We start from the raw sequence: 15404 nt of genomic DNA on the forward strand, positions 1-15404 counted from the left end.
CTTGTGTTTTCCTAGGCTAGATGCCAGACACATGAGTAAACACTCCACATCACCCAGCCCCCAGCAGTCAACACTCAGCTTTTGCGTCTTCCCAGTTCAACCACTGACAGACATCAGGCAACAGACAAGTCATTCCTACTATGCCTGTCCAAATTCCTGACTCATTTAATCCATGAACATATTAAATAATTTTTAAGCAGCAAAACTTTGGGGAATTTGTGCAGCAACAGTAATTTATAAAATGGGGCATTTGAAAAATCAGTGTGCACTGGTGCTAATATTAGTCTCATCTTCTTATGGAAAAGAATAAATGTGCTCTATTTTTGTTTTTCTATTCTGACCTATATACATAGTCTGTAAAACTTAACAACTTTGATTCAAAATTTGATACATATCCAAAATAAATTATTAATAAGTGCTTCTTGAATGGTCTGGAATTACTGACTCCTACACATGGGGGGCGAGGTAAAATAGACAAAGGTATCTAAAATGGCTTGGAGATTTCTAGCTTTGATGGCACACTAGATGTTATTATCACAGCCACCCAGGAGAAGTAGGAAGGTTGGAAAAGGAGAGATAATAATGAAGTCAGTTTTAGTTATACTTGTACATCATTTATCCTTTTTAACATTTTTGTTTTCTAGCCTCTGAGAAATGAGACTATAGTACCTACTCAAAAAATTAAGCTGAAAAAACTTTTTTTGAATTTTTTTCTCAGGAGTTAAGAAAAAGAATACAATGATGCTAATAAATTTCTAGACGCAAGATAAAAATGAGACAAGTTTAAACAGTAGAGTTTAAGTTTTTGCTTCTATTTTCTCCATGAAGTAGCTGAGGGAATAAAGAGAAATGTAAGCGGTGGCCAGGAGATTGGGAGCTAGAAGAAAACGAACTTTGAAATAGCAGCTTTGGAGAACGGAAGAGGGAGCATTAAAAATATACAATGAAAATACACTACACGTGACTACGAACTCTACATGTAAAAAGAAAAAGACATACTGTCCCTGTTCGTTAAAATACATACCATCTAGAACTGTGTCATCTCGCGGATAGAGGAAATGTAAAGGTCATCTTTTAAAATAATTTACTTAGGCATATGACAGCATGAAGGAACGCCAAACTAAACCAAACCCTGCCCCCGCGCCGCACACACACAGAAACTATATTCCTTGTCCCCAGAGTTCTTCCAGAGCCTAACACAATGCCTGGCACAGGATGATGCTCAAAAATTCAACTATTCATAAATTCATTAACTCTCGCCTTAAGGGAAATCAAAAAAGGAGTCCTTTGCTTCAATGTCGGAACAACGGAACCTGTCGCATGGTTCTGCGCGCTGTTTTCAAGACGGGAAGGGAGTGTCAGACTCACCCAGGGGCAGACTGAGGAGAGAACAAGAGTCACCCTGACCGAGATGATAAAGGCTACGTTCCCTGCACCCTCCACCTCTCAAAATCCCGGATTCGTTCCCGGCCTCGGGAGTGTGGGGAAACGACGGGGGCCATGGTGCGGCGGGCCGAGGAGGAGACCGCAAATCCTCAACTCGTCCAGCTACCCACGTTTCCCCCCTTAGACGGGTCGCCACGGAGTGTTCTGGGTGGTCACCTACCCTCGTCCGCGTCATACATATTGGCAAACGGTTCCGGAGCTCCTAACTCTAGAATCACACACGGAAAGGCGCGCAACGACTCCGACGTCCGCAGCGTGAAGCGAAGTAATTTCCGCCTCCGGCGTTCCCAGGATACGCTGCGTCCCACACGAAGCTCCGCCCACAAAGACGCCAATTAAGGTCTGCGCCTGCGCGAAGGGTACGTTAAGCTGTGTTAAGGGTTAGTATTGTGCATGCGCGATTTGTGGGCTGAAGTTTCCCCGTGCCTGAGAATGAGAACTGTTCCTTACAGTTTGAGTCGGATCCAGCCAATGAAACTTTGTTTTTCAGTGTTGTTGCACAAATAATGGCACCTAAAAAAAAAAAAGTCAAAAAGATTTAATAATAAAGGGTTTAGTTGTAGCCGTGCTTTATTTTTTTCGGTTCCAAAGACTTAAAAATACGAAGATTTAAAAAATGATTTCTGTGCTCCGGAGTCTGTGCTCCGCAACGGGAGAGGCCACAACAGTGAGTCCGCGTACCGCAAAAAAAAAAAAAGATTTCTGTGTACATAAACCATAGTCAATTTTTTAAAATGTTTAAGAAATATTTTAATGTTGTTGCACAAATACTGACACCCGCAAAAAAATAATAAAGCCAGGAAGATGTATTAATAAAAGGTTTTAATTGTGGCCATAGGTCTGCGGCATTAGATTTTCTATTTTCCAATCCGAAAGACAAAACAATACGAAGCTTTAAAAAATGTGATTTCTTAACGGCAGGTAGTGCCAGCGGCGGCGCGTTGAAGAAGCCTGAAAGTTGATAAACCCTCACTCACTAGCCTATTGGGCCAACCCACCCCAGTTAAGGTGCCCGGGGCATTTATCTCCGCTTGAAGTGGGCTCTCTGACCACAGAGCCTTCATCGCGAGAACTCACGAGATTAGACGCGGGAGGAGCTGAAGTGCGACGCTGAAAAATGACAGCTCTCAGGTAGTCCCGGGCTGTCGCTACCGTTTTACGCACATCTGGGGCCACAGAGCACGTGAGAAAAGGTGGCTCAGCCCCTTTGCCCACGCCCGCGTTTCTCATGCTGCCCGCGGGCCTCACTCGTAGGCTTCTGTGCAGCTTCCTGCGGGGATCCACTCCCACGATAGCGCGCCATGGCCTCCGGGAGACGCTCCTCGAGAGGAGATGTGCGACCAACTCCACCTCCCGGCACTCATCCGGCCTGGGATGTGGGCTTCCCCGTGGGGCGACAGCGACTGGGGATAACCAAGGAAGGGCTGACATGGAGGAGAGTTTTGTGTTCCCCGAGTACGTCCCGGATTCGGAGCCCTCAGTGACCCTCCAAGACCAGCTGCGGGAGCTGCAGCAGCGTCAGGAGGAGGAGCGACGGGTGCTGCAGCGGCAGGAGGAGCGGCGGCAGCAGAAACTACGCACCGGCCGGCGGGTGCACCCGGTCGTGGGGCACCCGGACGCGACGGTGCCGCCCAGCGGCCTAAACTGTTCGGGTTGCGGGGCGGAGCTGCACTGCCAGGACCCGGGACTGCCCGGTTACCTGCCCAGCGAGAAGTTCCTCAGCGCGGCGGCGCAGGAGGACGGCGGACTGACGCAGACCGTGTGCCAGCGCTGCTGGCTGCTGGTGCATCACCGGCGCGCCCTGCACGTGCAGGTGAGTCGCGAGCAGTACCTGGAGCTAGTGACTGCCGCGCTGCGGCGGCCCGAGCCCGCCCTGGTGCTGTACATGGTGGACCTGCTTGATCTGCCCGACGCCCTGCTGCCCCACCTGCCCGCGCTGGTGGGCCCCAAGCAGCTGATCGTGCTGGGAAACAAGGTGGACCTGCTGCCCCAGGATACTCCCGGCTACCGACAGCGGCTCCGGGAGCGACTGTGGGACGACTGTACCCGCGCCGGGCTCCTGCCGCCCCCTGGCTACCGAAGGCCACAACACCCCAGCGGGGACCGGCCACGGGACGGGGAGAATGCGCATCTTTCGCCCAGGTCCCGCACGGTGCTCAGAGACGTGCGGCTCATCAGCGCCAAGACTGGCTATGGAGTCGAAGAGTTGATCTCCGCGCTCCAGCGTTCCTGGCGCTACCGCGGCGACGTCTACCTGGTTGGCGCCACCAACGCTGGCAAGTCCACTCTCTTCAACACGCTCCTGGAGTCCGATTACTGCATCGCCAAGGGCGCTGAGGCTATCGACAGAGCCACCATCTCCTCTTGGCCTGGTGAGCCTTAGGATGCCCGTCCCCTTCGTATTTTTTTAAAATATTTATTTGGTTGTGCCTGGTCTTGAGGTAGGCAGGCTCCTTAGTTGCAGCACTTGGGCTCCTTAGTTGCGGCAGGCTGGCTTCTTAGTTGTGGCATGCACGTGGGATCTAGTTCCCTGACCAGGGATCGAACCCAGGCCTCCTGCATTGGGAGCGTGGAGTCTTACCCACTGCACCACCAGGGAAGTACCCTCCTTCGTTTTCTGAGAAGCTGCAAGTCTGATCGTAGTTCAGGCACCTAGTCCTATATCCCTCCTTAATGTACACCAGGGGCCGGCTGGAGGCTTCCTTTAAAAATTCTCTACCTACTTCGGTCACATTTCTCTTTTGTGTCAGTTTAATGCTTGGAAATTCAGTACATGTTTTAGTAACTTTCCAATAGAAATAATTAGAGTACTTCTAGGTACCAGTCACTGTTCTAGGCACTGTAGATGAACCAGGGGACAAAGCAGTGTCTGCTCTCTTGGAGGTTTCCCTTGTAACTTTAGTTCTTTGTATATTTCTCCAGAAAGTCCTTTTACTTTCTAAACCTCCCTCCACCCTTCAGTCTCACTCTTCATATCTTGAGTTTAGTCAGGAGAGTACTATACAGATTTAACATTTGAATAATTCACTAATGCAATATATGTGGCTTTGTTGCAAAGAAATATCAACTTTGTGACTTTAAGAAACGTCTGTAGTAATTGCAAACTGGGTCCTTCTGTGACCTGTTTGTATCTAATAGTTGGCAAAGTGAACTACTTCATTTGATTCTTTGAAACCAGTGTTGAACTTTGCTTGATAAGCTGTACTTCTCTGTCAGGGACACTGGTTGACTTATACACAGAAGTGCTTTTATACCGGTTAGGAGTATGCAGAAGATGTAAAAGATCAGGCCTGTAGATTTGGCATTCAAATCCTGGTTGAGCTTGTGGGCCAATCTCTGAACCTATTGCCTCATCTGTAAAGTAAGAATAATTTTGTGGAGGGTTGTCATGAAAGTTAAGAGAAATAATCACAGTATCCAAGACAGTGTAGATCCTCATACATGTTTTATTCCATTTTCTTGTACAACGTTTATGAGAATATATGTCTTCTTTGGTATTTCAGGTACTACATTAAACCTTCTGAAGTTTCCTATTTGTAACCCAACTCCTTACAGAATGTTTCAAAGTCAAAAAAGGCTTAAAAAAGATGCAACGGAAGCAGAAGAAGATCTTAGTCAGCAAGAACAAAATAAACTTAATCTCTTGAAAAAGCATGGTTACGTAGTAGGTAAGCATCTTCTGTAGGAAAACTCTTCCTTAGGTCTATGCTAAAATTTTCTGTAGAACAACCTGAAATAGAGCTCTCTGGAGCTAGCCAGTTTTTGTGGGGAGAGACACTTCCTCTTTCTGGAACATAGAGGCCTTTTAGAGGCAAGGCTACTGTTTGGAAACCCAGAATTCATTGTGTTGGGAAAATTGAGACAGTAGATACTTGGAGAAATCCAGGAAAGGAAATGCAAATAACTGCCTCTCTGGCCATTGTCAGCAACAAGCATTTTCACTAAGATACCAGCCCCTTGTACAAGTTGTTGACCTGCAGCAGGTTTAAACTGGATTGTCCCCCTTTCCTTGGTATCTCTTTACAACCTTTCTTTACTAAAAACAGTTTGATTCCCAAAACTCTCCCCCTTTGCCCAGTGTGCACAGCCAGCCACACATACTTGATCAATGCAAGAGTCCGACTCCCACTGCATTTAGAAATAAAGCAAAAGTATCATTGTGGTCTCACTTCCTTCCAAACACCATTGTTAGTCCTAGTAACTTCTACGAGGCAAACTTAAGAACTACCTGTCTCAAGTCAAAAGCTTTAAAGGAGTGACTACTAACTTCAGTATAACTTGTTCTAGGAAGAGTTGGAAGAACATTCTTGTATTCAGAAGAACAGAAGAATAAAGCTGCCTTTGAGTTTGATGCCGATTCACTTGCCTTTGACATGGGAAATGAACCTGTTATGGTTGCAGATAAATCCACCAAACGAGTAGAATTGACCCCGCAAGATGTGAAAGATGCCCACTGGTTTTATGACACCCCTGGAATTACAAAAGAAAATTGTGTAGGTATTTAATGTCTTTTAGAAACATTAACTTTCAATTGCAAGAGTAGTGTCTTAATTGGCAGAAAAAGAGGTATCCTTTCATTTTAGACTCAGTTCTGATTCATGCATAGAAGCGTTTCAGGGATGAATCTATATGCCATCAAGTACTGTATGCCATTTGGTAGACGTCACTGCTAACTACCTACTTCTATCCTTGTGGTTGTTACCTTAGTTAGGAAGACATTTACAGAATCCTAGATTTTGAGGTTGGAAGAAATCATAAATATCACTGCAGTCCAGCCACCTGTTCCATGCTTGAGTTCCCTCTATAACATGTTCACCAGAAGGTGCATCCACCTTGAATTGAAGTAAGGAGTGACTCACCATCAGCTGAAGCAGTGTCACCTCACCTCCCAAGGTAACCCTGCTCTTTATATTGAGCCGAGCAGTGTCCCTGTAATTTGTACCTATTGTTCCCCAAAGGTGTATAGAACAAATATAATGTCTAGTTCCCTTTGCCAGACATTGAAATGTTTTAGAGTGTAATATCCTCTCTCTTCCTCACTCTACCCTTTTCTTCTCTTTCATTAGTTCAGCCAACAAACATGGAGCACTTACTGTGCTGACATAATCCAGATGGTTTGTCTTCATTTCCTATAGCTATTCTGAGAACAGGCTATGAACAAAGGACCCTTTCCAGAACGAATTCTAATTTGTTTTTGTTCCTGAAAGTATGACACAAAGAACTAACTTTCTTATGTAAGTGCCCTCAGGTGAACCTAATTTAGAATAGGATCAACTCTACCTATCTTGCCCTTGTATATCTTTTTAGTCCAGTTTTAGGATCTCCCGGGCAACTTTTATTTTATCTTAAATTCAGCCTATATCCTACATATTTGTTATATCTCAGAACCTTTTATTCATTTGCAGTTTTTTTGGGTTTTTTTATTTTTTAAATTTATTTACTTAATTTATTTTTGGCTGGGCTGGGTCCTCATTGCTGCATGTGGGCTTTCTCTAGTTGTGGCAAGCAGGGGCTACTCTTCGTTGTGGTGTGTGGGCTTCTCATTGCGGTGGCTTCTCTTGCTGCGGAGCACGGGCTCTAGGCACGCGGGCTTCAGTAGTTGTGGCACACGGGCTTAGTTGCTCCACAGCAGGTGGGATCTTCCCGGACCAGGGCTTGAACCTGTGTCCCCTGCGTTGGCAGGTGGATTCTTAACCACTGTGCCACCAGAGAAGCCCTCATTTGCAGTTTTGATCATTATCCAAGTAACTGACTGAATCAAGTGTGTATCCAGGATACTGCCTTTCAACAGATCCACTAATCAGCTTCCTTTGAATATGGTTAGTGACCAGGTTCTAATTCACCTAGTTATCTCTGTATATCCCTATGAAACAACATTAGATTCTTAGATACTTTTCCTTCCTTTGCCTCATCAGAATCACTTGTTTCCTTCTCAGAATTTGATGTACCTTTTAACTTTTTTTTTCTCTCTCCTAGAATAATTGTGTCCAGTTTTTACTTCCTTAGCAATCCAGAACTTCAGAGTAACTGTAGTGCTTCCTAGTAATGTTCTTTAACTTTAACTTCAACTTTAACTTTAACTTTAACTGTTCTTTAACTTTAACTTCACCAACTCATTCTTCAGTTTTAGGCTCAGTTAGGTCAGAGATAGCAGTTACTTCAGTCATGTATATCCTCTTGTCAATTAGTCAGAAAGGCAAGACTTTGCTAACTCGCAAATTCAGATTTGCTAATTTGCAGTGAGACCCTCAAGTTTTTAGATATAAGAGTTCTCTCAGGCAGTTTGATTTTCTGTCCGTTTATTGATATATTTAATGCCTTGAACCAGTGTTTCCCAAACTGAACCAAGGAACTCTATTGTGAAGTATTAGGGTCTCTGCTAAAAGGGTTAAAATATTTCTTTACTGCACGTGGCTTTTAATGTGCTTTTTCAAGCACAAATACTCACAGCCCCCTTACATATTCTCTTGTGAGTCTCCCTAGATATCACATATTTTGTTATCTCCTTGTTATTTTTCTTAAGAAGCAAGTTCACAGAAGACTTCTGGCCATTTTTTTACTTTCTCAAAAATTTTTAAATCAGATTTTGATTCCCTAAGTCTTACAAGAATCTTGTACCGCCTTGCTTTTCTTTTCCATTTTCTCTAGTCTATTTAGGAACTCTTCATCCTTAGAAGCCACAGGATTCATAACTTTCTCTCATTTTTTTGCTGAGTATTTGGAGGAAATAAGGAAACCAAAGACTGGAATTTAGAAAAGCTTCTTCAAGCTCTTTGCCTGCTCCAAGAACGGGGTGATCATTTTCATTTAATGCATGCATAGCTGCCACTAGGACAGAATATAGCACGTTACCTTACCTTACCTTTATCTGAAAACTACTGCTCCCTAGAAGGCTTGACGAGAGAACATATTTTTTCTCCTGGGATTGAATCATCAGTGTTTTCAGTTCACAGCAAATTTGACAGAATTCAGAGGATGCTGCTGTTTCATATTCCTGTAAAGTTATTTTGCCATTGCTCAAGATTAAGTTGTAAAACAAGAGTAAAGCCATCTATAAATTGATTCATTTAGAAAGAATATATGAATTTTATGTGCAGAAAATTCTAAAATACATACTTTGATTTCTTGTGAAGCCTGGAATATATAATAACTTTTTATCCTACAGGTAAAGCATGATATATCAGACGTTCATTGAAAGTAATTCTCTAAAAAACCTGCCCTCTGCTTTACAGATTTTAAGTCTTCTAACAGAAAAAGAAGTAAATATTGTTTTGCCAACACATTCCATTGTTCCAAGAACTTTCGTGCTTAAACCAGGAATGGTTCTATTTTTGGGTGCCATAGGCCGCATAGATTTTCTGAAGGTAAGGAAAGTCCGTACCATTGAAAAATGACTTTAGTATTGGGATTTACTTTAAGGAAGCAGATATACAATCAAGACTAGCAAAATGTTGATAACCAGGTCATGACTATGTGGGGGTTGGTATACTATTCCTTTGTGTGTGTTTGAAAATGTCTATAGTAAAAACCTGGGATAATGAAATGGGGGGAAAAAAAGTAATAGGTCTTAAAAAACTGTATCTTCAGTAGGCAGTCGAGTGCCCCATACAGCTTGGCATTAAGCAAAGATACTTTCCCTCTCCTGTGGTATTGTCTTACATGGAAATCAGAGGTCGTACCTTTAAGTGCAGGGTTAATATGCATTAAATAAATTCCATGCTCTTTATATTCCATGATGTGTATACTTTTATAGATGTGTTTTTGGGTTTGGTATTCATTTACATAGCATCACTCAGAGATTTTAGAGCATCTATAGAATTGATCCCCGTTTTACCAAAGTGAGGAGAAAAATGGAAAATGAAACATGGATATGTCCAACAACACTAAATGCAACCTGCAAGCCATTGCCTTAGCACACTTCTTGGTTTTGTGTTTGTTCATAATTTGTTGGAAATTTAGGCTTACACACTTAAAACCTTATGTATTTCCATAGAGACCATAGAATGTTAACATTTTAAACCAAACTTTACACAGGGACGCTTAAAGCAGACAGTATTTTTTGTTTTTTATAATAGACGTTTGTTTGTTTTTTTTTTAAGTATCAACAAACCTATGGAAGGAATCATAGTTTTATGTAAATGGGTGAAATGCAGTATTCTGCCATATTTTGCCCCCCCCACCTTGTTTTTTTTGGCTGCACTGCACAGCATGCAGGGTCTTAGTTCCCCAACCAGGGATCGAACCCGTGCGCCGTGCAGTAGAAGTGCAGAGCCCTAACCAGGGGACCACCAGGGAATTCCATTTTTTTTTTTTAATCATACCTTGTTATGTGCTGGTTTTGCAAGTTTTTCATTATATAAAATAAGTTCCTTCTTCCTTTCTTAAGGGAAATCAGTCAGCTTGGTTTACAGTTGTGGCTTCCAACTTCCTTCCCGTTCACATTACTTCGTTGGACAAGGCAGACACTATATATCAGAAACACGGGGGTCATACGTTACTCAAGGTAAGACAACACGCTTTGATGGTTGCATAGTTAGGTTAACACACCCTGTGATAGTCCCAGGGCCCTGCTAAAAATGCCTTTGTTGGACAGAACCATCTTTGTTACACTCGCAGCTAGCTCTCCCCTGACCTTGTTCACCTTGAGGATTTTGACTATATTTGTGAGGTGGGCTCCTATAGAAAAGAGACGTTGGATTGGACCGATCCTAGAATAGTGACAGAGCTGGGTTTTCTCTAGGTCATACTGTCCAATACGGTAGGCCCGTGTGCCTATTTAAATAAATTAATTAAAATGAAATAAACTTTAAAATTTAGTTCTTCACTTGTACTAGCCACTTTTCAACTGCCCAGCGGTCACATTATTGCAGAAAGTTGTGCTGTATACTGTGAGTGAAGAGCTCTAAGTTACAGATTTTCTCACAACTGGGTGATGCTACTGGCATCTAGTGGGTGGAAGCCAGAGATGATGCTAAACATAATGCAATGCACAAGACAGCACCTCACAACACAGAGTTATCAGGTCCAAAACGTGCATAGTGCTGAGTTGAGAAGCCCTTGTATGAGTGGAAAAGCTCTCCTCCCAGGTTCTTAATCCCAGGCACTTAGAGGTTATTGTACCTCTTCTCTCCTGCTTTACTTGCTCCTTCCTTTGACCTGTTAAGCAGTGTGTTAAAATTTCTCTGATCTTTATTTTTTTTTAATATTTATTTATTTGGCTGTGCTGGGTCTTAGTTGTGGCACTTGGGATCTTCATTGCGGCATGCATGTGGGATCTAGTCCCCTGACCAGGGATCAAACTTGGGCCCCCTGCATTGGGAGCACAGAGTCTTAACCATTGGACCACCAGGGAAGTCCCTCTCTCTAATCTTTAAAAAACAAAACTCAGTGTCCCGCTCATTCCTCCTCTTTACAATCAAGTTTACTCCTCACGTCCCATGCTCTGCAGTCCCTGTTGTGCCCTTTCTATGCCACTGAAATTGTTCCAAGTTCACCAGAGACTGAATGGGGCCTGTTTACAGATCTTTAACCAGACATGGGTACACACTGTTGGCTGGTGTGTAATGTATGACAGTTAAGATCTCTGGAGCCAGGCTGGGTCCAAATCCTGCTCTGCTCCACCACTTAACAAAGCTGTGTGACTTTAGGTAAGTTTCCTTTACCTCTCTCTGTTGTACCTACACCACGAGGTTGTGGAGAAGATCAAGTGCAAGGGGACTGTTGTCACTGCTCCGTATTTGTGGTGATGAAGATTATGGGACATACCTACTGCAAAAATAGCGGGTACATCCAATGCAGAGGTGATTTACCATTAATTAATGCTCATACAACTGAAAATAAGTCAAAACACAAAATACACACCCGCCCTTCAACAAGGATAAAACCAACCTGACTTGGGAAGTAAATGCTTCTTTCTCTCTGGATTTCCTAAGAAAGCCAGAGTGAAATTAAAACTCCATCGAAATAACTGCCCTAAAGTTAATACTCCAGAGACATGTGGGATTTTCAGGGTAGGGCTCCACCCCCATGCATCTGTGTAGTCTTCAGAGTGGACTCACTGATAATTCACAAAACAACACTGAGGCTTCTCTCCCGGTGTAATACAAATGGTTTCTTGGGCTGCTCTGTGGCTCATCCTTGCCTTCTGGTTTTCTTACTCACCTCCCAAGTCAAAGGCAATCCTGCCTCCTAATTATCACTGAGTCCAGCCTCATAGTCCAAACTGTAATCTACTTTCTTTAGGCTGTTTTGATATCCTTAGGTATTTTCCCAGCTCCCAGTTTTACTGCCTTCTGCCCACCCTCACCCCATCACAGCTGTAGTTCTCAACCAGGGTTGACTCTTACCCCAAGGGAACATTTGACAAAGACTGGAGGCATTTTTGGTTTTCACAACTTGGTGGATGCTGAGTAGAGGCTGCTAAAAATTGTGCAATGCACAGGACAGCCTCCCGAGACAAAGAATTATTTGGCCCAAAAGGTCAATAGTGCTGAGGTTGAGAAACCCTGCACTACGCAGATTTTTCCAAAATACAAAGCAGGCCACAGTATTCTTTCTTGATTCTTTTCTCTTTCCTGCTTATAATTCCTTGGTAGTTCCACATTACTGAGAGAAGTCTAAACTGATAGCCTCATCAGTAATGCACAGACACACATAACATACTCTGCACAGTTAAACTACAGTTCTCTGAACTCATTATCCTTTTTCCAATTTCTGTGTACATGATACTAACCCAGGATACCTTCCCACTGAATAACTTTAATCTATTTTTCAAATTCTGCTCTTCATTAATGTTTTCCTTGACCAAACCACGTTCATTACTTCCTTCACAATCACAGTACTTAGTAGATGCCTCTCATCACGTTTCTTACCTTGTAATTTATTTACTTGCTGTTTCCACCTTCTGATCTCCTCGGGGGTAGGGACCATATAGAACATATTGTAATAGCTATCTTTGTGTCTTAGTGCTAAACACGGAGAGATCTGTTAATAAACAGGTAAATTATTATCCAGTTACTTCCAATTCATGGAAACACCTGTAAACATAGAAGCTGAATCTTACCCGTTATCCATGTACCCTTGAGAGGTGATGAGGCAGGGATTAATCTGTGTGTCCAGCCAGGCCTGTAAGAAATAAGGTATTTGGAAGGATGTTGCTTTAATTGCCCAAAATTATTGTGTCTAAAGCTTTATGGAGGACTGTAAAAACTGTAAGCTAATAAAGCAAGATTCTGCTGTCTGGACGTTACCACCAGTTGGATGCCCACATGGGGCCCTTGTCACTGGGATCTATAGGCTTCATCCATCACAGAGCTCCCGGGCTTTTCATTTGACCTAGAAGTGTGATTTGGGTTTTTTTCAACAGTTAAATGGTTTGAAAGGATTTTATTCTTGATACCTGTACAGTATTATCTTATCAGTGCCTTACTTAATATTAGAGTTATCAGGGGTTTAATTTGAACCTCCAAATATCTTCATCTCCTCCCAATGGAAGGTTCCAATGGGTGGAGAAGAAAGAATGGCAGGATTTCCTCCTCTTGTTGCTGAAGACATCACATTAGATGAAGGACTTGGGGAACCTGAAGCAGTGGCTGACATCAAGTTCTCCTCTGCAGGTAATTTTACACCAAGCACTTTTTTTTTCTTTTTTAATTTGGCCGCACCACGCGGCATGTGGGATCTTAGCTCCCTGACCAGGGATCGAACCCGCACCCCCTGTAATAGAAGCATGGAGTCTTATCGACTGGACCACCAGGGAGGTCCCTACACCAAGCACTTTTTAAAAGGTGAATAAAGTAGCCTTACTGACCTTTAGTATATTTTTATACAGATATGCCTTAACTGACATAAGCTGAATATTTTAAGAAATACATACTAGATTATTCATAAGATGTAACCTACTCTGAAAATAAATCTGTACCTTTTCACAAATGCATTGTATGCTTTTAAAAAATAGAGTGAAAGACAGCAGTAGCCTCCCTTGGGTTTCCATTTTGAGCTGTGTTTGGTGTTTTTAATAAGATAGTTGCTAACACCACCTGTGTTCTGCCATGTTCTTGCATAGGCTGGGTAGCAGTAACGCCACAGTTTAAGGACAAACTGCACCTCCGAGGCTACACACCTCAAGGAACAGTCCTGACGGTCCGGCGCCCACTCTTGCCACATGTAGTTAACATCAAAGGAGAGCGCATCCGGAGAAGCGTGGCCTATAAAACCAAAAAGCCTCCTGCCCTTGTGTACAATCTGCAGAAAAAGAAAAAAAGATAAATATATGAAGCTAACCTGTTCACAATGAAGATTAACGATATAGAACATACTGTATACATTGCATTGCATTAAATATTGCTATAATAAAACCTTCTGCCACCCTTTTTAAGCTACCAAGGACCGTGCCTCTTTTTAATGAATTTAGTTTGTAAACACAAGTTATTGTTTGGTAGGGTATGTATATGTGTGTATCTATGGTTCAAATATACCTAAAATGGAGTTCTGTTACACTCAGGTTTCTCCCACTACTATTTTTTGAAACCAGATGGCATTTCTAATTTGGAGTCTAGTTGAGAGAGCAGCTTAGCCGTTGGCATATGAAAAAATGGCAGAAAATCAATGTCTCCAAAATACATGGGCTGAAATGAGATAAAAGCGAGTAACTGGCTTTGCTCCACAGAGTCATCCAGGGACCCAACCGGGGGAACATGCCGCAGCTTCCATCTCTGGGTCTAAGGTGGTTGCTCAAGTTGTCATCCTTTCGCAATGGCAAAAAGAGAAGAGAGTGAAGAGCGTGCAGCTCCCCTACTGAAAAGAAGGGGGAAGTGCTGGAAGTTGCCCACATCACAGCGCCCACTGGTCAACACTTACATGGCCGCACCCGCCATGGGGAAGCTGGAGGATGTAGAGGGAAATGGGGATTTCGGACTTGTATTACTTAAGGGAAGAAAGGGAGAATGGAAACTGGAAAACAAGTAGAAGTTTCTCTTACATAATCTAAAAGGGCCTGAAAATCTTAGAAAAGAATTCATGTTATGTCTTTCTGGCATTCAGAGTTTCTTCTGCAAGGATCAGAGCACTTTAACCATTTTATCAACATTTGCCTGTAAACTGTATAACATTACATCAGTCAGAAGTCTTTACCTTTCTGTATTCCTAATTGAGTAAGTGGCACTAGAGCTGTGGACAATGCACTGGCCAGTCAAGTCCCAGATCCCAATGTTGAGATAAACGCTCGTGGAGTAAGGTGGCCGGAAACGCAGATCCATGAGCTTCCTATGGACTCAGGTTTAGCATGAACTTCTCAATAGTCCCATGGTCTCTGTCAACGTGTACACTCTAGCTCCCTTCTCACTAAGTAAGTCATTGTAGGATAAACGGTCAATGTTTTAAAATGCAACTTGTCAAAACTCTGTAGATCTCACTTTCATTGACTTTCAAAGTGAATACTATTGACATCTTGGGGAAGGTGGTTCTTTATGTGCATCCTTCCCAGATATGAAAGGCCAGGAGCAACTTCCCAGCCCCATCCCTCATCGTGATAGTTAAGAAGTACCCCTGACGTTTCCAGACCCACCCTCTAGAGGGCGGTAGCTTCCCAAATTGAGAAAATGATTGGTAGTCGATTTTTAGATGATTTTGGAGAGAATGAAATACTGTTAATTTTACAAGTTAAAATTGTGACCATTATATTTCTATGTACTGTTCATAGTTTGGAGCTTAGGCCTGAATCTTTAGATTAAATGAAGAAAATATGGTAAACTTGACATTTGTGGAAAAATACAGAACCCCAAAACTGATGCTGTATTTACCCTGAAAACTTATAATGTATTTTAGAGAGCAGAACATTTCTCCCTCCTTATCTTCTCCCTAGGCTTGTACACCTCTCTACTAGCAAAGATTCCATTTTTAAATGTTCATAACTTATATTCTCAGGTTTCTCTTACCTCTAAAATTCAATAGTTACATTT

The 15404-nt window shown here is 42.8% G+C and overlaps 2 protein-coding genes across 2 annotated transcripts in view; one reads left to right on the forward strand and one right to left on the reverse strand.

The window, feature by feature from the left end:
- POLR2B (RNA polymerase II subunit B) overlaps window positions 1-1706 on the reverse strand; it is a 46086-nt gene extending 44380 nt beyond the window's left edge. Inside the window, exon 1 of the mRNA XM_082653085.1 lies at window positions 1607-1706. Coding sequence (XP_082509211.1) covers window positions 1607-1625 — 19 coding nt within the window. The 5' untranslated portion in view covers window positions 1626-1706. The remainder of the gene's footprint in view (window positions 1-1606) is intronic.
- An 861-nt stretch (window positions 1707-2567) lies between these two features.
- LOC309822024 (nitric oxide-associated protein 1) lies at window positions 2568-13805 on the forward strand. Its single transcript, XM_082653615.1, has 7 exons — window positions 2568-3818; window positions 4950-5114; window positions 5734-5939; window positions 8679-8810; window positions 9833-9949; window positions 12941-13061; window positions 13511-13805. The coding sequence occupies exons 1-7, from the start codon at window positions 2675-2677 to the stop codon at window positions 13711-13713; spliced, it is 2088 nt and encodes a 695-aa protein (XP_082509741.1). The 5' UTR covers window positions 2568-2674; the 3' UTR covers window positions 13714-13805.
- Window positions 13806-15404: the final 1599 nt, after the last annotated feature.

Source organism: Grampus griseus (genome assembly GCF_964374135.1).
Source record: "Grampus griseus genome assembly, chromosome: 4".
NCBI lineage: Eukaryota > Metazoa > Chordata > Mammalia > Artiodactyla > Delphinidae > Grampus > Grampus griseus.